At 44.7% G+C, this 26431-nt stretch overlaps 1 protein-coding gene across 2 annotated transcripts in view; it reads right to left on the minus strand.

Annotated features, from left to right (window-relative positions):
- The window catches only part of CACNA2D2 (calcium voltage-gated channel auxiliary subunit alpha2delta 2), a 2156122-nt gene that overhangs the window by 348408 nt on the left and 1781283 nt on the right, over positions 1–26431 (minus strand). For both annotated transcript variants that reach the window (XM_069644058.1, XM_069644057.1), the window contains exons 14-15: positions 26203–26252; positions 937–1026 (exon numbers count right to left, since the gene is read on the minus strand). In XM_069644058.1, coding sequence (XP_069500159.1) covers positions 937–1026; positions 26203–26252 — 140 coding nt within the window. The remainder of the gene's footprint in view (positions 1–936; positions 1027–26202; positions 26253–26431) is intronic.

The following is a 26431-nucleotide window of genomic DNA, read 5'->3' on the forward strand; positions in this document are numbered from 1 at the left end:
TGTTAAGTTTGGTCAAGCCTATTTGATTGTTGCAATTATATACATGCGTGTATGTATTTATAGTGGTGGTAGGTGTATGCAGTGAAGGGGAGGCAAGTAGGTTAGAGGGAAGGATGGCAAGGGAGGACCCCTTCATTAAGGAAAAGTCAAACATATCATGGTCAAATCATCTCGACCAAACTTGATACTTAATATCATGGTGGTGCAACCATGGATTAAGGCGCTATATAAAACAATAAATACAAATACAAACCACATGATATTGCATACTGGACAAGAAAGTCCCTCAATATAGGACAGTCATGGATGGCTTGGAGCCTAATCTGGGCAAGTATGGCTGAGGAGCTGATTGAGATACTTGCTCACGGAAGACATTTTGATAGAGCACTTCTTCACATGATGCATTTCACGCGTGTTGTCAGGTGTTGCAACTCAAGTGAAGATCTGGACATTCTAACAGAAGGCAAATTATTCCACTATTTCCAACATAGGAAAGGGTCAGTGCTTGAGAATTGGAAAGACTATCTGCACAGGGGAGATAATAGTCAGGGCTTGCGAATCGAAAGAGGATTGTTTTTGGAATGACTTTTCTTATGAATAAAGAAAAGCAAGATGTGGGAATGGGGTTCAGGACACAATGCAGAAAAGGACATGATTCGTCTTTATCTACATAGCACAGACCGGCCCCTAATCAAGGCGTTGGGTGCTGAAGCACCTCTTCTTTCTCCGATAGCCCACATTCGTTCTTGGAACCCATTGGTGTGTCCCCTTTCTACAGCCCTCCATTGCTACCCAGCTAGGTAGCAAAGGGGACACCCCAATAGATCCAATTCATGCAAACTCTTATGGAAGCATCAAGCACACGAGCAAAGGGGATCATACGGGGTGGGCTGCTAATGCAGCAGACAGTGAGCCTTGTGCTGGCTCTGCTCTTACCAGGGCATCCTGGTACACATTGGTCCACTGCACCTGCTTGGCCTGGTTGCCCGCGAGGACCATGGGCCGTCCCAAAACATCCAGATACTCCTGAAAATAAAGAGAGAACCCACTGTGAGACTGGGTAAAATAGCATATCATTCATACTTTCACAAACATTTTGCTGTTATTTTTACCCATAGTAAAGTGTTACCTCTCAACACTGGAAATGGCCACAAGAAATCAAAGAAGTGCTGCTCAAGAGGCGCATCGACTGAATACACATGCAGCATGCTGCAATCATGCGGTGCCACAAAAGTGCCCCAAGAACATAACACATACCATCAAATACCCAATGACACACCTAGGTAGGCCTGACACATTCGTTGGCGGAAGGAGAGGGAGAAACTCTTTCCCAAACCTCTTCGCCAGAGCAGTGTGCAGGTCGGTACAGCTCATGTGTGTGCGCGGACCTAGAAAAGTGGGATTCGGTCACTTTCTGGGCGTCAATTGGTGTCATAACGAGATGGTGGAGGAAAGGGTGATGGGAATGGAAGAGGGTACTGGGAGTCTTCTATAGGCAGCCTATTAATACTCACATCAGCTGAACTACATGTAATGCACTGTAAAATATTCCTCTTGCTATGCCATCACTCAGGTTACATCTCTGTAAAAATAATAATAATAATAATATTAATAATAATAATATAAGGTCTGTATGTAGTGCTTCATGATGGATTCCTCATGCTTCTTAGCACTGTAGTAGCTCACGTATCTCTGCACTTGCGCCCAAAAACCTTCCAGAATCAGTCTCAATCTCGAAGTCGGGTTGTCTGCAAGCTTTGGCTCTCCAGATGTTTTGGACTACAACTCCCATCAATCGTAATCGGCATTATTGGTGGGGGAACATGGGTGCCTCGGTCCACAACATATCAACATCCACAGGTTGCAGATCAATGGTCTTTGCCTTGTTTCTGCCCTGCCCCGACCGCCCCATTGGGAAGCAAAACCAAATAATGGGAGATAGGAGTTCCGGCATTGACCTAGAAGACCTGGTGCTTGAAGCTAGCATCACTTCTACCAAATGTATTGAAGGGGTCCTTTCAGTAGAATGCAAGTGTGAAGGCAGAAGCAGCTGGCCAACCTGTCTCGAAGACACCACTAGATTACCCTTCTCTCCTGCTAAGGTTTACAGTGGTCTCTGGAGGAACTTCACAGCTGTTTGCAAGACACAACACAGCTCACTCAAACGTTGCCCTGGAGACCGGCTTCCCCACATCTCCTGTTAATGATGAAAAGACAAGGAAAGGATTCTAAACCCTGTAATCACAGGAGGCTGCATGCTTGGCATGAGGGGTGTTGCTAGGTCTGGAGAAGGTCCGGGGATATGCCAATGTCGGGACTGTCGGGACTCGGGGCTAGCTAGCCTTTCGGTTGTAGCACCTGAGATTCTATCCGGGGCTACAACCAAAAGGACCAGGGGCTATAGCCCCCTCAGCCCCCCCCCCCAGTAACGCCTTTGCTTGGTATGGCAACACTTTTCATAGCACTGGTAGCCTTTACATATGGAAAGCCTGGAATAAAAAATGCTTCCCCGTTTAGGTGGAAGTCCAACAAGATACTGGCGACAAAAGATGGGTGAGTTCTCATAGCGACTCTGCCCTCGTGAAAGATCTCCAATATTTCAGAGGCTCAGAAAGCGTACTACTCTGTGTGGCGATGGGCAAGGCCTGCTCATTCATCCTCGCGCTACCGCACCCTCACCGGAGCTCTTCACCCGGACTGCGAGGACGCTGCAGCCTGGGACTTCTCCTTACCGCCCCACCCATCCGGCACCATGTGGGGTGGGCTTGCGCACCACCACCTTCCCTCTGTTCACTACTTGGGCTGCTTCTGGAATATGCTGCCCAGGAAGGTTCCTCTTCTGAGCACTCATCTGGCCCCTGGACGGGCCGCCAAGGGCATAGCTGCACCGCATGGAACCAGGACGCTCTACACGCGCGAATCAGGGTTGGTGGCCCAGTTCTTCTCAATGGGTCTCCTGTTCTGGGCCTGCGCAGTCTGGCCACTGGATGGACCGAGTCACCTGCAGGTCCAGTGGGTGCCTGGGTTACAGCGGGCAAACACCTTGGAGCCCCTGCTGGTTGCCGGCCACACTTGGCATATGCGGCGTGGCTGATCAAGTAAATTTAGCTCTGGTGAGCCGCTCGAGGCCACGGCCCACAGGCTATGGTTTGTGGCTTGTTCCTGCTCCATCTCTTTCCTCTATCCATCCTTACCAACGATTTTTATGTTCTTCATCTCAACATTTACTCCGCTGCCCAGTGCACTCCTGGTACACACAAAATATAACCATAAATACAATGCCATGCCCCTTGGTGTCTGTGTCTTTCATTATTTCCCTCAGAGGACAAGCATGTAGCCTGCACCCGCCGTACCCAAAGTGGGCCAGGGGCTACTAACAACAACATCTTGACTGACCCGCTCAATTCTCCATGAAACAAATAACAACCCCAATCAACCATGACCTTTCGGGTGTACACAGCCCCACCTTCAAGGTAGAGGTGGCCCAAAATGATGGTCAGCACAGAGGGGACTCCCCTTTCTTGTCCCTTCTGAGAAGAGGAATGTTAGTATTTACTCGATTCTCTAATTGTTATATCAACTATGTCTTCCTTCTTTAATGAATGCACATGAATGTAAATGCACTATTGCTGAATGCAGCATGCTTACAGATTGCACATATGGCTGTCATTATGGCTCTAGGGAAAAGCGTTCTTTCACGTCAAGAGTTTATAGCTGGTTTATAAGGAACAATGGCACACGATCCGGATCCCACTGGGGAGTAGGGCCTCTTCATAGAGAAAGCAGAAAACATGAGACAAGTGATGTAAGGCTTTATTACCCTGGAAAAAAGAGGGCCAATGGTGGCCAGGTTCATTGTGTGCAAAGGTCAACCTGCAGACCCCCCTAAAACAGGTCTCTAAACAGGACAGCGTTGACTCCATGAACAATTGCACAGAGACTAATAACAACATGCCAAACATTTGCCAGTTTCCTGTGGAGGTCTCCCAGCGGCCAGCAGGTCCTCGCAATTCCTTATGATGCGTGAAGATTCATGATAAAGAGGTATGAAGGGGTGAAGGCTACTGCAGATTAAGGAGCAATGAAAGACATTACTTTGGGGCCAGCCTGAGGAACATGCTAGACCCCCAACTCATAACACATGCAGCAGCTTTGTCAATGTAAGAGTGTAGGGGCCGAAGGGGATCTGAAAGAGCATCAGGGCAACGCGCTGGTCTCAGAAGCAAGACCGCGCAGAGCAATAGAGGTTTAAATCCCAGATCCACGCTTAGAAACCAAACTCGTATCGGTACTAAGTGTGTTATAAGAAACCGATAAATAGATAAATAAATACATCTGGAAAGCCCCCTTCCCCCGACCACTGAAGCCTGACAATGCCACTTATAGAGCCCAACCAGAATTCAAAGCATTGCCATTTTGTGGTCGGGTTGGTCGTAGAGTGATCTATCAAACAAAGGGTAGCCACCTACATGAAATATCGAGGCATGGTCAGACTGGTCCATTCATGAAGGTTCTCGAGGTATCGGCACAACCCGGTGGTCTAGGCATTCGCTACCCCCCTTATACCAACTTGGACCATAATGAGGGCCTCACAAATGCAGAATATGGAAATCCCAGAAAATCTACAAAGGGTTCTCCTATTCTTCCCCTCCCTGTGTCCTCCCTTCTTACCTGTATTCCCATGCCTCTACATGTTCCCTATGTCCCATCTGTGCTTTCATTCATGCTGAAAATGCCCCTCACATCCTCTTCTGCTCTGCCCATGTTTGCCTTCACTCCCCTCACCCTTCTATTCTCCCACGCTCCCCAGGATTTCAAAGAGCTTGAAGGTGGCTGGAGGAGGAAGTGTTCGGGCTATACAAATCTCTGTAAACAATGACATCTTTGCTTCCATGCCTGCCTGTATTCCCCCACTGTCTCAATCTTTTCCCTCAAATCTGCCACTCTTTGTCCCTTCACTTTTCTACTCATTTGTATTTTGACATCTTCACTTTTCCCCTGAATGTTACTATATGACTCCATGTTCCTGAGGAGACACTGTTCCAGTCCTGGGATGTCCTAATGCTTTAAATGTTCTTAAGTCCATTTATTTTTCAGTTGTTCCATACTGAAATGACCACAACGCAAATGATGGAGAAATGAAACCCCAGGAGTGGAGCTCGTACTTGGTATTCCTGATGACATGGAATCATCTGGTGAACTTAATGGGCTCAGGTACTCTCCTGCCAAACACCCTCTGTGCCCTAAGATATTATTTAATGCCCATGCCAGAGCCTACCCCCACCCAACCCATATTCGCCTACTTACATGTTGGCCCCTGGCCACAGGCCCCAGAATGCTATGTTCATCTCGCCACACTGTTACCAGTTTCTATTCAGCAAGACAACACAGTGAAAAACAACTACGACTGTGGAGTTCAATGTTTTGCGAGCTCCCTGTGCCTTCAAACCCTCTTTCTCTTTCACTCTGTACCTCTGGGAGGGTTTGCTCCAAGGGGTGTCTCAGATCAGGAAACAAACCCACTGAATGTAGGCGGTGCAGGTCAGGCTCAGAACAGCAACATAGGCCCTAAGTAAGTGGATGACTGCGGGAAAGAAGGGGAGGCAATAGTACTCTAGGTCGGGGGGGATTGGGGGGGATTTGTGGGTTGTGTGTAGGGTGGATGTGTTGTGTGTTTCTTGGGCCAATGCCCTGAATAAGCCTCATGTTTATTAAAGCCAGCCTCTCATATCACTTACTATTTTGCCACAAGTTCCTCTGTTATCTCACATGCCAACTGTTCTGCCACACATTCACAAATGATGTCATATCTTCCACTTTTCTCCCACACATTCAGATTGCGTCATATCTCCCAGTGGTCTCCTAGATATTCATATTTCATATCACCCGATGCACGTGTTATCACGCATCACCAACTATTCACCAACCCACGTTATAATTCTCAGATTGCCTAGTGTAGCCTACTGCATATGCCGGCCACCTGTTTTTTGCCCTACATCCTCAACGAAACTCTAACACTTTTAAACATGATCGGAGGCGTAGCCAAGCTAAGCCGACTGGGGTCTTAAAACCAGGACTTTACATGTTGAAAGCCTGAGCAAGCCACCAGGCTAGACAAAGCAAGCCAGCAACATAGGGCGGCATCTAAAGACGCTGGGCCTCATTACCACCACAGCGCTAGCCGTGCTGGTAAAAATGGCACGGCTGCCGACAGAGTCATTTTTTTTCCGGCACCCAGCAATGGGGACTTACCGGGGCATTACAGCCCCGGCAGTCCCGGTAATTCACAATTGCCGGGCGCCGGTAAAATGTACTCCCCATGCACATTTGAGTCTCATTGGGCTCAATGGGAATGGGGAGGACGGATGCACCGGCACTGTGTGCAACAGTGCTTGTGCATCCGTCAAGGTCTGCGAGCGGGTGCCATACCACCCGCCAGATCAGACCTGGTGGGCGGAAAGGCACCTGCTTGCAGAACTTGGAGTATGCCAGTGCAGTAATTGTGCTGGTAGTTTACCGGCACTGTTGTTACCGGAACAGCAAACTTATAATGAGGCCCAATGTGCTTCCAATCCTGGAAATGAGGAGAGTACACGGCAGAGAAGTAGAGAAAGAGGTCCGGAGACCGAGGGGAAGAGGGAGACAGAGGGGCAGAGAAAGACAAGAGATCAAGAGGGAGGAAGAAAAAGAGATGGAGAGATAATGATGAAGAAAAAGATACATTTGGAGAAAGAGAGAGAGCGGGGGAAAGGGGTCTTCCATAGACATTTTCTGTCAGACCCTGTACGTGTATCTCTTGCTACGATACACTGAACTCCCCCCATCTTAATTTTGGTGACTCTATTGGCATTGCTATATGAAGGGAGGCTGGGCACAATAGCAAAGCGTGTAGCCACGGAGCTGGCAGAGAGTTGAAACCAGACTGCCCTTACCCAGGCACATGCCTACAGAGCACTGTCGATGCAGGGTTACATCCGACCCAGAAGTCTGTGCCACCGTTATTTGGGTAGGTGCAAATCCTGTGAAACGCTGTTTGAGGTTGTGGAGGAGTTGGTGGAGAGCCTCTTGTGTGTTTTTGGTGGAATAATGCTTTGCCAGGTTAAAGGCTCCGAAATAGATGGTGTTTGAGTGGTTGATAGCTGCCCAGTGATGAGGCAGGTGGTTTCATTGATGACGTCTTTGCTGGATCCGGGGGGATGGAGATCAGGAGTCCATGCTGCTGTGATAGGCAATTGGCATGATATGTGCTGCATGGATGTCAGTGCTGAGTGCTCCAGGTGTGTGCATGGCCAGGTGGACTTGTGGATTGCCGCATGTTCACTGCCGGTATTCGGAGTGTGGTTACAGTAGTCTGTAAGACTGACTCTGATAGATGTGTGCAGAAGTGGGGGGAAGCCACATTTCCACGTGAAAGACAGAGCTGAGCGTGTGTGTTTTGGGTGGTTATGCAAAGCCAATTTAATGAAATGCGCATATTTCAACTTGATATGCTAATTTATGGTGACGCCGCATCCCATTGCGTTTGTTGATGAGTCCCCCCACTTTATTTTTTAGAACTTGACCCCTGGTGTGTGGGGATGCCTGCACTATGCATGGCAGGCCGAGCAGTCCAGTGAGCTTGAGATAGATGCAGACAGAGAGATTGCTGGCATGAGCCTGAAGATGGTGTGAGTAGTGAGGCGCACATGTCGCTGACCTGGACTGCAGAGAGGCTGGCCTTTTCCCCTTTGCCATCCAACACAGGGAATCATTGCTTCGGCGTATCGCTACGCTTGTGGCACTTGGTTACAATGTCCGAGTTGGATGCCCTCACCAGGATTGTCCAACTCCAGGACTTGGGGGCCGGATCCATGCTGAGTTTTGAGAATACCCCTCATTAATATTCATGAGCTACATTTGCATACAATGACTGTAAATGTATGCTCATTTTTCCTCATGAATATTACAGAGGGATATCCTGAAAACCCATCAGGATTCTGGCCCTCGAAGCCCAGAGTTGGACAACTCTAAGGGGTTTTGCTAATGTAGGCATGCTCCTGGTTTCATAATATATTGCCCGACCTTGCGTCCTTCAGAAGGTGATTCAATGCTGGTTGCAATGGTAACTGCAGGAAGCATTTGGAGAAACTTTCATGTCTGCCTTTTGCAGTCTTTCATGTTTGTTGTCACAACCTCGCTTACTTGGACCTTTGCCCTTTTAGTAGTTCTGCAAGTGATGTAAATGCGTAGTATTTGTTCCATCAAAAAAGTCCAAATTATGAATGTCTTGATTATTGAAAGAACCAAGGAATCCTGTTATTTTAGAGAACAATGAGAATTATTAAGTAAAAACCCAAATATCGTAGAGGACTTCTTCAGGAGGAGGGATGTGAAAGAGAACACGGGACTTGGGAAGCCATGACAATTTCTTGAGAACAGCGAAGCATCACTCCCCAATACCTTTTCCTAGTCTGTGATGAGTGGGTGGAGGAAAGCCCTGATAGCTTGGATGTAAATACCCAAAAATGTCATCAAAATTTCAAAGGGTAACAAATGCAGAATTCGGTAAAGTAAAAAAACACGAAAACCGAAAATGTCAAATAAGTGGAGTGGGTCAACATTACGGGATTTCAGGAGTAGCGAGGGACAATAAAGAAAGAAAAAAAAATAAAAGGACCCTGCGGCGTCAGTTCGCAACCATAATTTGGAGATGGAACTAACGTTGCAGGGAGAAGCCAGACGCAGGAAGCCGAAGGCAGGTAAGTGCAGGTAGGTTGGGGTACTTTTAAGGGGTATAGGGGCGGTGGATAGAGGAGATACGGGCATTCGAAATTTTCCTTTTCTGAAATTTTCAGCTGCGCATAATTCTGCTGCGGCAAAATCAACTGCGAAATTATCACGCAGAAACGGAGCAATTAAAACCAGTAGTTAGAATTCAAGCAAGTCATTTTCAGGCACGAGTCTGTACATATTTTCCAGCCTGAGAGACAGTGGGCCCCATTACAAGTCTGGCGGTAACCCACCAGTGCTACCAGCGGGTTGTCGCCAGACTGAAACACTGTTTCTGCTGCCTGATAGCCCAGTGCAAAAGGGACATTACAAGTCCCGGCGGGCCGGGATATCAGGCGGCGGAAAATGTTGGTCCCCATTCCTGTGGAGTCCAATACAGTCCATGGGAGTGGGGAACGTTGCTAACGGTGTCGATGCTTCCATGACAACTCTGCTTTCTGGGGCTGTTGTGCCCAGCTGATCAGACCTGCTGGCCCGGAAAGTGTGCCAGTCCAAAAGTGTGCCGGTACGTTGCTACCAGCACCCTTATTTCAGGACCGGTAGACTCGTAATGAGGCCCATTATCCCTTCTTTTCAGCTCCCAAGGAGAATCGAACTACAAGGTTTTTGGGTGATCTGAAATTTGTAACGTAGCTTCCTGTCGGCTGTAAACAGTACTTGAAATAGTTTGCACTACAGTTGATGGCACTTCCAATTTCATGGAGTACATTTTGCAGGCCGAGCAAGCACATCAATTGCGCTACAATAAATTTGCTATATTCAAGCAGCACTGCACATTTCATAACTTCCCTGACCACCACAAGCGTTTCGCACACTAGTCAAAAGTTGGCAACTGTCTTCCCTCCTGTGTACCCAAAGAAATGGAGTTACTGGTGTGCTCCACTGTGTGCAACCGTAATTCATCCACAGCGAATGGTAGAAAAGACAAGCCAGGCGACCACACCTAACACAAGTGGATCGCTTTCATGATGAGTGCATGCTCACAAGCAGGTCGTCCTTTATAAGCAAAAAGTGGAACATAATTGATTTGAAATGGCCCCACAGGGAAACACTTCTCAAGCGGAAAGATACATGTCTAGTTAGAACTGTCTAAGCCACTGTGATCTACTGAACATCATCCTTTGAGCCCCATCATTTGTAGAAGATCGGATTCTGATTTAGGAGTGTGTAAGTAGTAGCGCCACCTTACTGTGATCTATTATAAGTCATTCTCCCAGGTAGGAAGTCCAGGAACCAACAGAAGCTTCTACACCTCTGGCACCACCCAAGGTGGTCCCCTGATCTGGACAGATAGGGTCACGATATCGAAAACTGCCGCCTTCCCTTCACCTCTCACAATTGCTCCGCCTGGTGGTGTCTCGCCAGGTGGTCTCAGTCCTTTGCCTGGCCCTCAAACCTGACCAACATCTCCACACCTCCTAGAAGGTCTGCAGCACTGCCACTGGGATTTTCCCCAGTACTTTCAAACATTATTAGGAGATTTGTGGGAACTATGGAATGTTTCCCTCGTATGACCCCCTTCCCAATCTCAAACAGGCTAGTTGGGGGAATTCCCCCCTCTCTTTAGGCTCTTAGCCTGGCAAAGTTATGGGGGTGATCTAACTTGAAATGCTTGGCCATTTGCACTAAAAGATGCTACAAAGTTACAAATGAGCATCACTTTCGAGCTATGCACTGCTGTATGAACAGGTGTTCTCCACAGTTCCGGGTATAACCATGTATGTTTCCGTCTTCTGATGATATGAATATATTCTCTCTTGCCCCCATATCAAATATCTGCGTACAGATCCGGACACGTATCCACCCCTCCTCCTTCGAGTGATGTTCTTCCCAGTAGCCCTTCATTTGCTCCTCATCTATCCAGTTCCCGATGTGACTCACTCAGGAATTCATTTAGACACATTTTTCCACATTTTCTTGCGGGTGAGGGGGGGGATGCTTTAGCTTCTAATTAGAGGGGTTGGTCCTGCTAGCTACATTGTCTTGCACCTTGTAAAAAGGAGCCAGCTTGAAAAACATTTCCAGGGCCAGTCTTGGTTCCCAGTCTAGCTCTGCCTCCTCCTATACACATAGGTTGGGTATGGGCGTGCTTCCTTCCTGCGTGCTCCTCTCCTTGCAGCACACTCGAGTACGCCTCTTATCCCGGATCATGCGCATCTTCTCTCTCTTTCCGTACAAAACCTCAAATGCTTCTACCTCTTTTGTCTCTTTCTCTCTTCCCTTCCCATTTAAAGCCTTTAGAGTCTGCGGGACGCAGAATCCGCCCTCAAATGAGCGTGGAGCCATTAGCTGTGATCTGAAGAGCCCGTTTCCAGGGTGCTAATCGCTTATCACTGGCTCTCTATCTTCGGCTGCCTGACTTAATAGTTTGATGGATTCCTTTTTACTTCCCCCTTCGTGCCCACACTGCTTGGAAACTGCAGAATAAGCTCAGAATGAGAATGCATCCAAAAATAGAACATGCTATCAAGGGCAACACCATGGCCTGAGACAGAACAAGAAGAGCAAAATAACACAGAGCCTGACACAGGACCCTACTTCCAAACAGAACACTACTTCTAAAGATCAAGACCTCAAAGAGCGCAGGAGCGCAGGACGCAAGACCCGAGAAAGCCAGGCGGATATATGGACGCAAGCCGAGAGAGGGCACAACATGAAGGATGGACAACCACAGCGGGCGAACAACCTCAGCGAGGACAGCTCCACAGCAAGGTGCACAATCTTAGCAAGGCCTGACCTCACCAAGGGCAGGACCTTTAACAAGGGCACGGCCTCTACCGGAGCACGACCTCTACAATGGCACAACCTCTGCAAGGACCCAAACAACATTGGGAGCATAGCTAAGCGGCAACGTGCTCACCTTGGAAGCAAGACGACACGGAGCAACACAGTTTCAATTCCCGGCTTTGTGCTTCGAAACCTTTGGGTATTAAGCGCGTTATAAATAACCTATCCTATCATTCAAAGGCCGAACCTCTACAAGGGAATGACCGCTACCTCGACCTCTCCGCCACCTCACCTAAGTGAGGGGCAGCACAGTCCCCAGTGGGCTTATTTTCATGGGGACGGTGCTGCCTGCCTCTCGGCATGGGCACGTCCCCCCTTACACATTTTTTGTTTGTTGGTCGAGAAGCCCAGAACGTAGCGCACAATAATGGGAGGCGGCGGGGCAGCGGAAAACTGAAGACAGAAGACTTATTTCTAAGGCACTGGCATTATATAAATCCCATTGTATGCCACTAGGTATGCTTCCTAGTGGTAGAAGCAGCATGGAACCAAGGCACAGAAAAGAAGCATGCCTGCAATATGTAACATTTCTTATGCAAATCCAATGTGCATAGGGAATTAGACATACACATAGTAGATGTGCTAGGATGGTTTGAAGCCGATTCCCAGGCACAGCACTCCACCATTATTCCTCTGAGCCCCCAAGCGGCAATCACTTCACATGCGCACAGCAAAGAAGCCCCTTGCAGATCCTTAATGGTGACGCTTGCATGTATGTGCATGGTGAATGTTGTAGTTTGTAAGATAATAAAGTAAATATACTGACTACCACTCCCAGAATGCCTCATGTCAGAAATCCCAAGTGCCAATTCCCTTACCCTTGGACATGCAACGTCCTGCCCACAGACCCCTCTCCTTGTCCACCTTCTCGGAGTCGTGACCGCTGCTGCCCCAGTGGACGTGATCCTCCCTTTGATTATATAAAACTAGCCTACTTTGGACCCCTGAGCCTAAGCCCCATCACAAGAGCTTTGCCCTTTAGACGCACAACTTCACTGCCATTAATGTGTGTTCTGATATGTGGTAGTCTGCAGTAGGACTCCCAAAATAAACCTAGCCTAAAAGCTAAAGTGCTTCTTTCTCGCATTTTGGGACAAAAATCCTACGTCCGAGCTGGACTTCACCTAGTCTTCTCCGGAGTACTCACTGCGCCTTGAAACACCTGTGTATAGGCGCGTTATAAATGCTGTATCATGTCATATAGCCATCTCGGTACGTTGATACACCTGATCTCAGAGAATGTTTTGGCGATGCAAGGTTGTGGGTTAATGCTGCAGCCAAAAACCAATCAGCCAGCCTCAGGCATGTAGAGGCCCTGTCCCATCACACAAATACATTCAAAAATAATCTCCCTGCACTCTAATGCAGAGCAACACTGAGACAGTGAACTCTCTGGGTGTAGGTACGAGGCATTTTGAGAGACAGACAATGCCTTTGGCAGCGACCACTAGAGCAGCACAACCTTAGAAGTCAAACTTGGGGCACATTTGCTCAGGCTTTCTGGTTTATGAGAAGAGCACTCCCACATAAAGATGAAACAGAGGTCTTGATTCACAAAAAGTCTGAATCTAAAACAGCCGAACCGAGATGTGCGGCTGCAGCGGAGTGATGGTGGCAGGACTGGGCCTTTTTGTGCGGCGGCAGCCATCTTGGCTGTGGACCATCTGAGGCACTGCATATATCCAAATTGAAGCACGTCGACCAACCCCAAATCTACCACAGAAACTATTTAGTCATTTGACCCTCATTTGGTGCTCCTTAGAAGGCAAGGTAGACAACTGTAAAGAGTCTGGAGAACATCCCAACCCCCCAATTGCAAAATTAAATGTATCCTGCACACTAGGATGTATCAACCAGAAAACAACTGGCTTCACTCACCAAAGAAAAAGAAGAACAAACCAGAAGAACTCTTTTCCTATCTGAAGGTGCTGGGGTGTCCCCATTAATCAGGATATTAATCAGGCTTCCGACTTGAAAAAAATCACGTAAACATCCTTACTAGACAACAGAGAAGATTGAATGCAGACAAACTAACTGCCATCAGGCGTCGCAAACTACCTGCAGCTTATGGTGCTGTTAAGCACACCCTTCTATACTCACCAGATTACATGAGCACGTGGGCATCAGTGGTGCTGCCCTGCAATGCATCAATCCCTTCCTGATCAATCACTATCGGAGAGAAATGGGGAATCCTATTCCTATTCTCTATTCCGCAAAGCTCTAAAAACCTGTCTCTTTCCTTAATGCCGAATATGACCCTCTAAGGCCGCTGAGACCCCGTAACCTGCAGGCAAATGTTTAAGAAGATGCAGGGCAATGGCACCACTGAAAATGACTATTAAGTCTCTAATAAGGTCACTCTGAACGCAACAACCGCAAAACGCATAATGAAATCCGTAACAATGAGCTTGTAAGAATAAAACCTCCACTCCACACACTCGCCTCTCCTATAACTATGCTCACTCTCTACTCCACACCAACACACAATAGACCGCATCTACACCCTTCAATCAATTTCAGCCTAGCTGCTCACATATGAACAATACTCCATGAACACCTCAACATCCTGCTAGAACGCAGCTATACCCATGAACAATTGGCCTAGCTGCACAAATAAGCGTCCAACACAGGCCTTACACAGCCAAAATCCAGTTTCGGAAACCAACCTCCTGACTGCACACATTCAACTAATCTAAATACCACCGGAGTGGGGGCTTACGAGTGTGGGCAGCCTCTGCAGTCGCCGGAGCACTGACAGTCTTTCTACTGTGTTTTTTTCAAGGAGGAGCCGAGAAACTGTTGGAACCGCCTATTTGACCCTACACCAGCCACAGAGCGGGCCGCAGAGTTTTGGCTCACGAGTGTGAGCAGTCTCTGCAGTCCGTGCGAGGCCTGTGAGATCAGGGACCAGAGGGAGCTGCTAACTGAAGGTAAGACTCTACACACTGTCACTTGCCTCACTAATGGCACTACAACCCTCACAACGCACATAACCAAAAACCCACACCCGAATGGCTTTTGAATCCCATCACCTGACATCCAACTAAAACCAAAAAAGATTCCATCGAAATAACAACAATGAAAGATACACATAGCGAATTGTGACCGTCAGACCGGGCCCTACAAATCTATTTGCCAATTGCCTTACTCTAACCAACTGCTGTCCAAATGGGTGGGGACTGTGTGTAGTCATCTTTGACCCACCGTTTGCATCTTGTTCATTGAGTAACCCAGACGTGGAAAGTAATTGGCGAAAACGGCGAGTGGCAAGATATAGACCATCAGGAGAATCCGAGATGTAGCCAGAATGGGTGGGGACTGCGGGCAAGAGCCTTTGACCCTCCCACCGACACAGCACGAAAAAACACACAGCACAAGAGCTAAATTGCAAACAAGTAGTCATCATAATCACATACAATTTGAAACGCAAAATCCTGACTCAACCCAAAGGAGAACCATCATACGATCTCTCCATAATCAATGTCTGTATACCGCAGTAACTAATAGAAACGGTAACACAAAGTGCACTCAAATCTAATGACATTTTCTGCAAGAGGTCTTGTGTCTCCGTAAATTAGCCTGGGAACACTAAACACAGACCTGCGCAACACCAGAAAAATGGACACACCAACAGGCCCACAGGCCAGACAAAGATCGAGAACAGATTTGCTACGTGGAGCCAATCAAGATTTAATGAATGAAAGAACACTTCTCCCCCAGAAAGAAACCAACTTAACAGCAAACACTAACTTGGAACACAATGAAAAAAGAGGAAAAACAGAGAGGAAAATCACAAGATATCAAAACTAAAACAGGAAGGACAAAAACAGAACACATGTGGGAAAACAAGTCCAAAGGGCGGGGGATCAATGAAACAACTCAAGGATAACCACTCGACTCTAGCTAACACAAATCACATGGCTTACGAAGATTTCATACAGCAAAATGGACAACAAATGGAAGAAAACAAAGAGACAAAACAAGAAAATGTCCAAATAACAACTGATCATTCACACACTGATCTAGTACAATCACAACAGACATTCCTACCAACTCCCCAGCCAAAAATGACTAACAATGTCAACTGGGTCTTTGGCAACATAGACATGGCCCAAGGATCAACGTGCCGACCCCTCCAACCAATCCATAGGCAAAACAAGGACAGAAAATGCCCAATTGGATTCCGAAGCCAAGACACAACAGACATGATAGAACAGATTACGCAAGAGGGGAAAGAGAATATGACATTGACCACTGCTGGTAACACCAGCAAACTGCTAACACAGCCAGAAAAAGCTGATAACGTCAAGCGCGTGGGGCAACTGAAATTTATGCAAGGTGGTATAGTACCAGAAAATTCATTGAATAACTGCAAAAAGTTAACACGGAGAGCGGCCAGACTATCACTAGACATCACAGAAATTGAGTGAATAATGGAGAATCACAAAAAATGACATAAGATCTTCAAATCAGAAATAACAACTCCAATACAGCAATGGCCCAAAGGGATGCCATCAACACCCTTCAACAATGACCACAAGATGACATCTACACAGAGCACAGCAAAAGAGAAAACTACACTGGATGAACAACAGTGAAAACTCCCTTCATGAATGCTCAACATGGAGAATCAACAAAGGAAAATACACCAGAGCAACCTGATCACATACAGGAGACCAATCTGTGCTTGTCCAACGAGACTTCTCAACAGAGACAATATTTTGCATAAGATATACCCAGCCATCCCAACAACTATGCTAGATCTTCAAAATGCACTGACAACAGTATTTACACAAGCACTTCTACCGTTCACAAAACTGTATGAGACGATGGCAGACACCCAAAAGGACCAAGCAACCTTACTAGCCCTAATCAACACAAAGCAGATCTTTTTGGAAGCCTTCGTAACGAAAATACAACAAAGACTCGACAAATGGGCGGAAGCATCACTGAAATGGCAGGAATGCCTATTTGAAGTAGCCAGAAGCGACAGAGCTGAGAAAGATGAAATGGCAAACACACTAACAGAAATTATGATAATGACACAAAGACAACTTGCTTTTACAAACAAAGCTAATAAACCAAGGTTTTACATAAGACACAATTAAAAGAAACACAAAAACAACAAAACAAACTAATCTTACAAGAGAGTAAAAAAGGTCAACATCTGGTACTTGAACCTGACTCAAATCACGAGTATGTTAACTGAAACAACTCTGGAAAATCGAGAGGAGAAACAACTGCACAGACAGAGAAAATAAGAAATCTAGGAAAATCCATCCCAGTTCAATAAGAACTGAAGAATCAAGATACTCAAAAAATGAAGCAGATCCAAATCGAAAAAGAGAAAAACTCAGATGACAAGACTTAAACAACTAAAAAGAAAGATGCAATAAAAGCAAACACTGAAAGCTTCGCCATATTCGACGCAAAACAAAGACAAGACAACAGGAAAACAACCATACAGGAAAAAAAAAAAAAATAATCTGGAAAAACAGGGAAAGTTGCCAAGAAAGGATCAAAAGCTTTTCTACATAACATAACACACCAGTTACTCCAAAGGTAATAACCATAACAAATAATAAACCTTCCTCAACAAACAAACAACCAAAGAATGAAATCGTCAGAGAACCAAAAAAGAGCAACCCAAAAATAGACTCCACAGATCAACAGATGATGAACCTACTAATAAATCTATCAACATATGGTGAAGAATAGAAACAATAAAGTATGAACTTGGAGGGGTCACTAATGGATCATCAATCCGCCTCATTATACATTGTCGACGAATATGAACAAGGAGACACCCCAAGATCAGAGAACGGTACACTATCAATTGAAGACATCTCTGACAGTGAAAACGAGATAATGTATGACGATATATTGGAAGGTGAGTTAGAGGACACAAGAAACACGCTGGATGAAACATATCAAAGAAGGACTAACATACTAAACCATACAACAGTTCACGAGCACAACTTAGAACAAGTAGGCAGAGGACCTTTTTGCTGGCAAAATGAAGATGATGAAATAACTACTACACACACATCCCCCAGAAAAAATGTGAACTGCCAAGGTTTACAGATCCGAGAGAGAATTTAGATACATACAAAGTGAAGATCGAACACATGAAGGAAAACAAAGCCAATCTAATCTTAAACTGAACAAACATGTTGTGATTGATACATGCAATATGGAACCTAAGGAATATACAATCAAAGGACATTTGTCTAATTGAGTTTCCATTTGACGAAGATACTGACATAGTAGACAATCACTTTACAACACAAGATATACACGACAAAGTAATATCCAGAAAGGATAAGTTTCTAAAATTAGGTTTTCGCTGTCTCATAAATGATTATCAATTCAAAAAGTACAAAACCAAAAGACAAAATATTGATCACAAACAAAGACGGAATGACTCCTGTGAGACTATCTTACACAGCAACTCTCATATCTTGAAAGAAATTCCACAGGAGACAATAACAACACAACAAGGTAATTTGAAAGGAGCGACAAAAGAAGCTCAATATTGGAGCGAGACATAGAACACAGAAGACACAAACAACAAGACACCCAACAATAACAACCACAATCAAAAACTACTGAGTCAATATCACTATGCACATGAAACACCAGAGTGTTCTCACATTTATGCAGAAACAATAACAGGACCTACATCTATATGACCTAATCTGTCTAAAGGAGACGTGGATTGTCTAACAACTGACCTGTGATGGATATACAACTTTACTAAATCCGGCAATCACAAAACAAAAAGGATGTCCTTCTGCGGGCCTCCTAACATCAATCAAAATAGAAGCGAATCTGAAAATCATTGAGACCAAAAACCCAAACACTTTCAAACAAATTACCATATTGGAGCTAAACACGACAAACTGTACAGCAACGAAAACCCCAATCTAAACTGGCACTAATAAATTTGTACTGGAGTACAGCACGGATACAAGACATGGTATTCATTGATACAGTACTCACACAGATAGATGACCTGCAGATGAAGTACGAGCAATGCAAATTAATAATCTGCAGAGACTTAAACATACATCTTTTTACTCAATCGGAAACAGACTGCCACAGATTGACCTATCAGCCAAGGCACAACTTTGGGAAAACGAAATGGAAAAAAGGAACATCCATCTAATTAACAACTTAGGCACAAAAGACTCAAAGATCGCCCCAACCTGGGTGAACCACAAAACGATGGCAGTCCTGGACTACATCTACACAACAGAAATAATGAAATCAAGAATTCAAAAACTGGAAGTAAAACCAACCAATCGAAGTGACCATCACAAAGTTACGATTCAGTGGAACACGGACCAGAAGCAAATCTCAAACCAATGACTACCTGTTCTAGAATTGACCAGCTGCTCTCAGAGATTGCGTATCAGTGATAATCAAGTAAAAGAACTAAAGGCAGCATTCCTAGATGCAGAAATATCACAAACCCAAAAACTATTATCCATGGCTACTAATGCCATTCAGAAGAACTAAAACAGGATTACAAATCCAGAAAATAAAGCACAAGCATGGATTCAACGTTCAGATAAAAGAAAAAAAAAGAACTGAGATCTACCATCAAAGCTCTTAGGGAGATGCCAGGAGACCAGCGCATAAGAGCCATCCACACATTAAAACAGCGATATAGAAACTGGACAAGAAACTACAGAGCACAGATATCCCAAAATGATGCAGAAAAAATGTTGAATGCACTGCACAATAGAAACATGAAAGACCTATGGAAACTAATCAATAACGACGACGACCAAACAATGAAAATGATTTCAGGAGTAACAGAAGAAGCCTGGGAAACGCACTTTGGGAACATGCATAATCAATTCAAAGAAAATATAGATAAGGAAGGATGCAGACATGAACTAACTGGGACATACAATGGAACAAAACAAAAATCATTCACCATATTAAACAATTAAATGGATTAAGAGCTCCCAGACCAGACGGTCTGAGTAATGCGATCATCGAAAAAGACCCTGACCTCTGGACAGATATATGCTTCGAATTGTTCAACATCATCAACAAATGAGGTGAAGTTCCACAAACCTGGAAAACTGTGACTCTCTACCTATTCATAACCAAGGAGACAGATCAATACCTGCAAACTGTACCCAGACATTGTTTCGAATACATAGTTTCAAATGCAAAAGTATCGAAAAAAATGCATCAAAAAATGAATTTTTTTTTAGGTAAAGTTTTTTTTTACTATAATGGGATTTAAAGGGTCAAAAAAGGGAAGTGGGGGGGATCCCCCATTAAAAAAAATGCATTTTGTCGATGCATTTTTTTCGATACTTTTGCATTCGATGCTGTTGCATTCGATGCAATCACTAGGAACCCCTGCAAACTATCACCCAATCGTGCTCTTGGACCCCATAGGGAAAATCTGCGCAGGGTTCATACAAAAACAACTGACGAAGTGGGTGCAGGACAACGATTTAATGGACCATAGACAAGCAGGTTTTACAAATAATGTCGGCACTAACATCAACTTGATCTTACTAAAACATACTGAAAGACGAAGCTCTGAAGAACAAAATGCCGACATATGCAACGTTTGTAGATCTGAAGTTCGCATTCGACACAGTAAACCGACACAGATTATGGGAGAAACTAAAGACCTGTAACTGTCCAAAATCTCCACAAGAACCGGGCCTTACACTCACAAACTTCAATAAGAGTACCATTATCTCAAGAAGGGGCAATGTCAGCTGAGATCACGACAACCAATGGCTTAAAACAGGGATGTCCGTTAGCAGCCACCCTATTCATTCTATACATAGTAGATCTAAAAACGAGTGAAGTTGCTACAACAGGACACCCACCGAAATTAAACAGCAACAAAATCCCTTACATGCTATTCGCAGATGATAACATCCTCCTTGACAAAACCGAAAAAGGCCTTCAGAACAGAGTAACAGCACTGGTTCGGTAAACAGAGTTTAACAATCTATCCATAAATCAAAAGAAAACTCAAGCGATGGCTTTAACCAAAAACCTCAAAATGAAAAAAAAAGAGTTTCAGATATACATAAAGGGAGAACAAATTGCCCCAGTAACAACAGTCAAATACCTTGGTGTCTGGGTAAATAAATCAGGCACAGAGGCAGGATGGTTGGAGCGTCTGAAAACAAAAGCGCTGTCACTAGTGCACCAAGGGCTAGCCATACACCAAAAATATGGGAAATTTCTTTTCAATCTCATAATGAGCTCCTACTTCTACCACCAAAAAGCTGTGGCCATCCTCACATACGGGAGTGAGGCAGCACTGAACATACCCCGACAAACTTGGACGCAACTCAAAGCCATCTTCTGGAGGAAAATCCTAGAGCTACCGATGACCTATCCAATGCTTCATATTAGATACTAACTGGCGTTGCAATCAATGGAAACCATAGTACTCTGGAAGTCATTAGACTTATACAGGAAAGTAATATCGAATGATACAATACCATCTATTGATATCCTGAGAGACAAGCCAGAGACAATGAATAACAGATTACTATCAATATTGGAAATCCACATGCAAACAAAGACTGGAGGAGGCCGAGATAACCTCGGAAATGCTGACGAATCGTCCAACCAAAGCCAAGAATAAAATCCAACAAAATGACTGGATAGCCAAACTGGGGAAAAAAGGGAGTACGAAATGGATATCCATTCAAACATAGAAACAAGGGCCCTGAATCATCTACCAAACTATCTAGCACACTTCCTAGACCAACAAATAAGGTTCAGATTGAGCGTACTGCAAACGAGAGAATAGCTGAAAAATACCAAACAAATATCAACAGAAGAAGCATATTGCAGATTTTGCAAGAAACAAACACAAATGGAAACACCTTTTCATATCATCATGGAGTGTGAGGCACTCAGTGAAAAACGTTCACTTTTTGCAAACATGTTACCACAATCTAACACCAAACTATCTGGCCCTGAGAAATGGGCATACATTTTCCTAGGTAATGACAATCGCCTAACATTTAGAATAATACAATTTTGGTACTCTGTTATGATAATATAACAGAACATGAAAGCGGCCCTTGAAACAACTATGGTCACGTGATATGAAATGGTTCAATGACGTAAGGAAAAGGTGGAAAGAAAAAGAAGAAATGTTTTTTATATTTATTTTTGTAATGTTTTTATGTTGTAGACAAAAATGACTAATTGTACATTTACATGTTAAGTTCATAATATGTATCAACTTTGTAATAATGTAAAGTTTGAAATTCAAACTAAATCATTTAAAAAAAAAAAAAACCATCACACCTAATGCTAGGATGCAGCTAACATCAGGCAATCGCATAAGCTGTGCACATAATGAGTGCATCCAAGCACCCTATGACACCCTCCTCTCTTGACTGACCTGGACTACGGTCCCCAAAAGGCGTTCAACCCACAAGCGCTTTGAGGTCATACCAATGATATATAGAGTGCTATATGAAGGCCAAATAACATAACATACCCAGAGCTGTCACCTGCGATGCATCCCTCTTCCCCAGGTTAATATCTACTGTAAACCTCTTATGGATATCATAGATCACTGCAATATGACCATTAACACCTTCGCAGACAGCACTCAGCTGTGATTCTAGGTGAATACCCGAGCCATTTTTACAGACTGACAAACTACAGCTGTTCCAATGGATTTATAGCCCAAAAACAATCTGGCTCCAGTCCCAAATGGGAAACCGGAGAGCTATCCTTCAAGTCACAAATCACCACTGTCGTCTCCAGGGGTCACTTCACAGTGAATCTTCTGCGCAAGGCTGGGGATGAACCATAGAGGGCTCTTGATTCCACACCTTTTTCATGTCAAAATTGTAATACAGCAGCCGCCTACTCTTGCGCCTTCCCAAAAAAGAAATGACCCGCCTCCAGGCGACCCAAAGTAGTGCAGCTTGCCATATTTTTGCTGTGCAGGAATATGATCTTGTTTCTGGGGGATTACAATCTCTTTACTGGTTACCTGTCAAAGAGCATATTGATTTTCAAATAAGCTTCATTGTTCAGAGGGTGATGGGGAACTTAGGAATCAACTACATTAGCACCATGGCGGGGGGTGCCAGCCAATCAGGTGGCTAGGAATGCAGGCTTGAACCACAGGTGAAAGCCTGTGTTCCATCCCACCTGAATAAGAGCATTACTATTCAGCAAAGGGGTCCTTCCAATGGAGATCGTTGATATGGTAGCCCCACTAGATCCAAAGCAAGACTGACTGACACTCATTTTTTGTCTTCAATATTCATTGTAAATCTCCTACTATACAAGATGGGGTGTCTCCCTAAAGGTCGTCTGATACACATTTTGGGTAACACATGCTGCAGAGTAAGTCTTGGATTCCTGGGAATTGGCTGTTTTCTCAGTCCTGGAGCCAAAACTAATAGTGGTTCTTAAGCAACACATTTGAGGCAGAACTATGTGGCCAGTTTTTGGGGTGCCAAAATCCCTACATGAGCCAGATCTAATGGCAGCATTAAACCTTTGAGCCAAAGCTATGGAGCCTCATTAGAATGTTGGCGGTAATAGTAAAATCAGGCAGTATTTGAAATTCCCCCAATTTTTAATTCTGCCAAAAAGTTGGTAATGAGTTATTTTCCTCATTTGGCATACCCAGCAACCTATGCGTGCTAAATAACGTATGCATTGAAGTTTGAATTCAAAAGGTTGTGGTAAAAATATCCACCTGCCACCAGGATGTTAAACATTGTTTACTCTTAATCAAAGGGATGCATTTGAACATCCCTTTAACTTAAAAAAAAAAACAAAAAGGCTTGCTGGGGGGTGGATGGGAGTGGTGATATGGAAATCACAGATTCCCACACTCTTAACCCCTTTGCTGAATAAGGGACAGAAGGGTCAGTAATGAGCCTTCTATGCATTTCCCCCTCATTGGACGGTAGCAGTGTGTACCACTGCAACTCATTTTGCATTTCCACTTCCCAAACAGAAATGAAATGCATTTTTAAAATTTTACAAAACACAGCGACATTCAGTTGTTCAGAAATACTGCACGTTTGGTACTGCATGCAGTATTTCTGAAGTATCACACATGTTCGTTATGAGTGTACCTTCCTGGAGGCTGTGGCGAATCCGAACAAGGACTCGGGCTACAATGCGTCATGATGCAGATTTGTTTATTCAAATAAAAAGAAAAAGGCTTATCGGGCCCTAATGCTATGAGGGAAGTTCCCTACCTTCTAAAACACAAATTGAGGGTGCTCGTCAAATCCCACAATGAAAGTGCCCCCAGTCCTAATTCCGAGTTAGTAACTGGCCCTTCCACTTTAGAAAATCTAACTAAAAGAAAAGGAGGCTTGCACAATAGTCTTGAAATGGGCTTCTTACTGGCCTGGCTGTTGAAGACTTATCGTCCCTCTGAGGTCTTTTAGAATGCCTTTACACGGTATGCAGTGATTATGTAGAATCACAACATAACCAGTCCAATTACAACATATCCAAAATAACTAATTCCAAAATAACGAATTGGGGCCCACATACCTTCACTTCAGAGCTCCGACCATTTCCACATTATAACCTTACACACCCTGGCGATGTGTCTACCCTTCCTCTCCCTCTTCTAGACCAAACAGCACCAGGAAAGAGTTACGGACCAACAATTACTTCAAGGTCTCTAACCCATCCTAACATCTCCTCCCAAAGCCTCTTTATTCTCTGGCATGTCCAGAACACGGCTGGCTTTTATTTTGTTAACTGGCATTGATGCAAAGCCAACCAGAGCATGTTCTTACGTCTGGATACGACATATATTAGGAGAGCCATCATGAACATGTTTTGTTATAGTATCCTTACTGGCATCATGGGTAAAGCATCATGAGTATTTTCTGATGTGGGAATACTGGCATGTATAGGAGCACCAGAATGGACGTGTTTGGACACAATCAGTATGAACATGTTTTTTTACACTTGCGGGGTACTGGCTTACACTGAGCAAAGGCATTATGAAATGTATTTGAAAATGCTCCCATGCATTTCTGATGACTCGACATCTAATGGAGTTTTTTCATGTCTTACCCTTTAAAACTGATTGTAAACTTTGTGACTTTTTACCTAATATATCACAGAAAGTGTACTGTAAAATTCAACATTTCAACCTCGTATTTGAACATTTTCATCTGGGAGAGAACCCCTCTGAACCCACCTTGATTGTTTCCTCTCCCTCGCTAACCTTGGTATCTCCTTCAAATTCGGTCGGGGGCAGAACAAGCCCAGTTCCCTCTTTGGGCTCCCCTATGGGTGAACCCAATTACATTAACTCCAGGCCCCACTTGTTACAAAATCCTGGCTATGTCCCTGGTGAGTTGGGGTGAAAGATGCTTCCAATGGGCCAAAGGAAGGCGTAATATCTACTCAGCTTTGTGGTATCCAGGTGGGGATCAACAGCAAAATAGGTTCAATGGCCCCCGCCCCCACTCACTACCAGCTTTCAAAATTGCCATCCAGCCCCCTCAAAATGTTGTGTCTGGCTCTGCCCCCGAGGACAAAACAAACGATCTTACTAGGTCATTTAGATTGTGCAAGTGCGAGACATACAACACACAGCTTGACTTGATTTTTCTGCAAGGGAGCAGATCTTCACAAAAAGTATTTTTTTTGTGAGGAGGCATACATTCACAGTGAATAATAACTGATGGTTCTGTGAGGAAGCAGAAAATCACAGCGTGTCATGTGATTTTTATGTGACAGCAGAAAATCACAAAAACATGACTGTGCGAGTGAAATTCCTAGTCCACACCTCTGGCGAGAAACCAGGTCCTAATGGATTGTATAACCTACTTTCCCTGAGTACTGATGCGAGGCCTCTTCCCGTTCCCTCTTCTCTTACCGCCCATGAGAGCCTTCTCAGGGTTGTGTCCACAATGTAGGTGACAGGTGACAGCTTATCTGGCAGTCATCCTGATAAATCCATTGATGGCAAAGGCAGATGGCCCTTTCTGAAAGGACCAGTGTGAGTCGCACAGCTAACTCTCCGTGCTCCGATTACTCCTTGCCCTGTGGGTTTGCTTTTGCTATTGGAAAGATCTGGAGAAGCAGTGTTCTACACTGTCCAGTGCAAAGCGTTTCCCTAAGGACACGAGCAATAGCAGCTATAGGTACTGCGGTGGGAAGACACCCATCAGGTTTGTGTGAAGAGAAAGACTTTACGTTTTTTCTCAATGAGTAGTGGTCTTGTAAAGTTCTGATGACTATGGGCAGGCGTGTCCAAAGCTTTGCTGCTTGGTAGGGAAAAGACAGTCTTCCAGGGGGATGTTTGTTAAAATTAGGTTGGATAAGCCATGTCATCAATGGAGGCTTATTTGATGTCACATGTGAGGGAATACACACATTGTGGGAAGTGGGAAGGGGAAAAGATTGCCACACTCACATTAACTAACCAATGGGATTTGTGCTGGAACCTCAACACTTATTCAACTAAACTTTTTCCATGCACGCAAATATGGGGAGACATTGTGGGGAAAGTTGGCTAGATGAGACCACCGTGTAAAAGAGTACCTTCTCACTCATAAAATCAACAGGCTGCAAGACTGGTGGTCGTAGCAGGAGCGAATGACATGACAATGAGTTGAAGCATTGACTCACCTGTGTGTTAATTCGTATAGCTCCAATGGACGGGATCTCAAAGTAGTAACCTGGAAGAGGAAAGAACAAGTGTGAATGTGCTAGTCAAATTCCTTCCTTCCTTCCTTCCTTCCTTCCTTCCTTCCTTCCTTCCTTCCTTCCTTCCTTCCTTCCTTCCTTCCTTCCTTCCTTCCTTCCTTCCTTCCTTCCTTCCTTCCTTCCTTCCTTCCTTCCTTCCTTCCTTCCTTCC

Source organism: Ambystoma mexicanum, chromosome 2p, assembly GCF_040938575.1.
Source record: "Ambystoma mexicanum isolate Mex_15411 chromosome 2p, UKY_AmexF1_1, whole genome shotgun sequence".
Lineage (NCBI taxonomy): Eukaryota > Metazoa > Chordata > Amphibia > Caudata > Ambystomatidae > Ambystoma > Ambystoma mexicanum.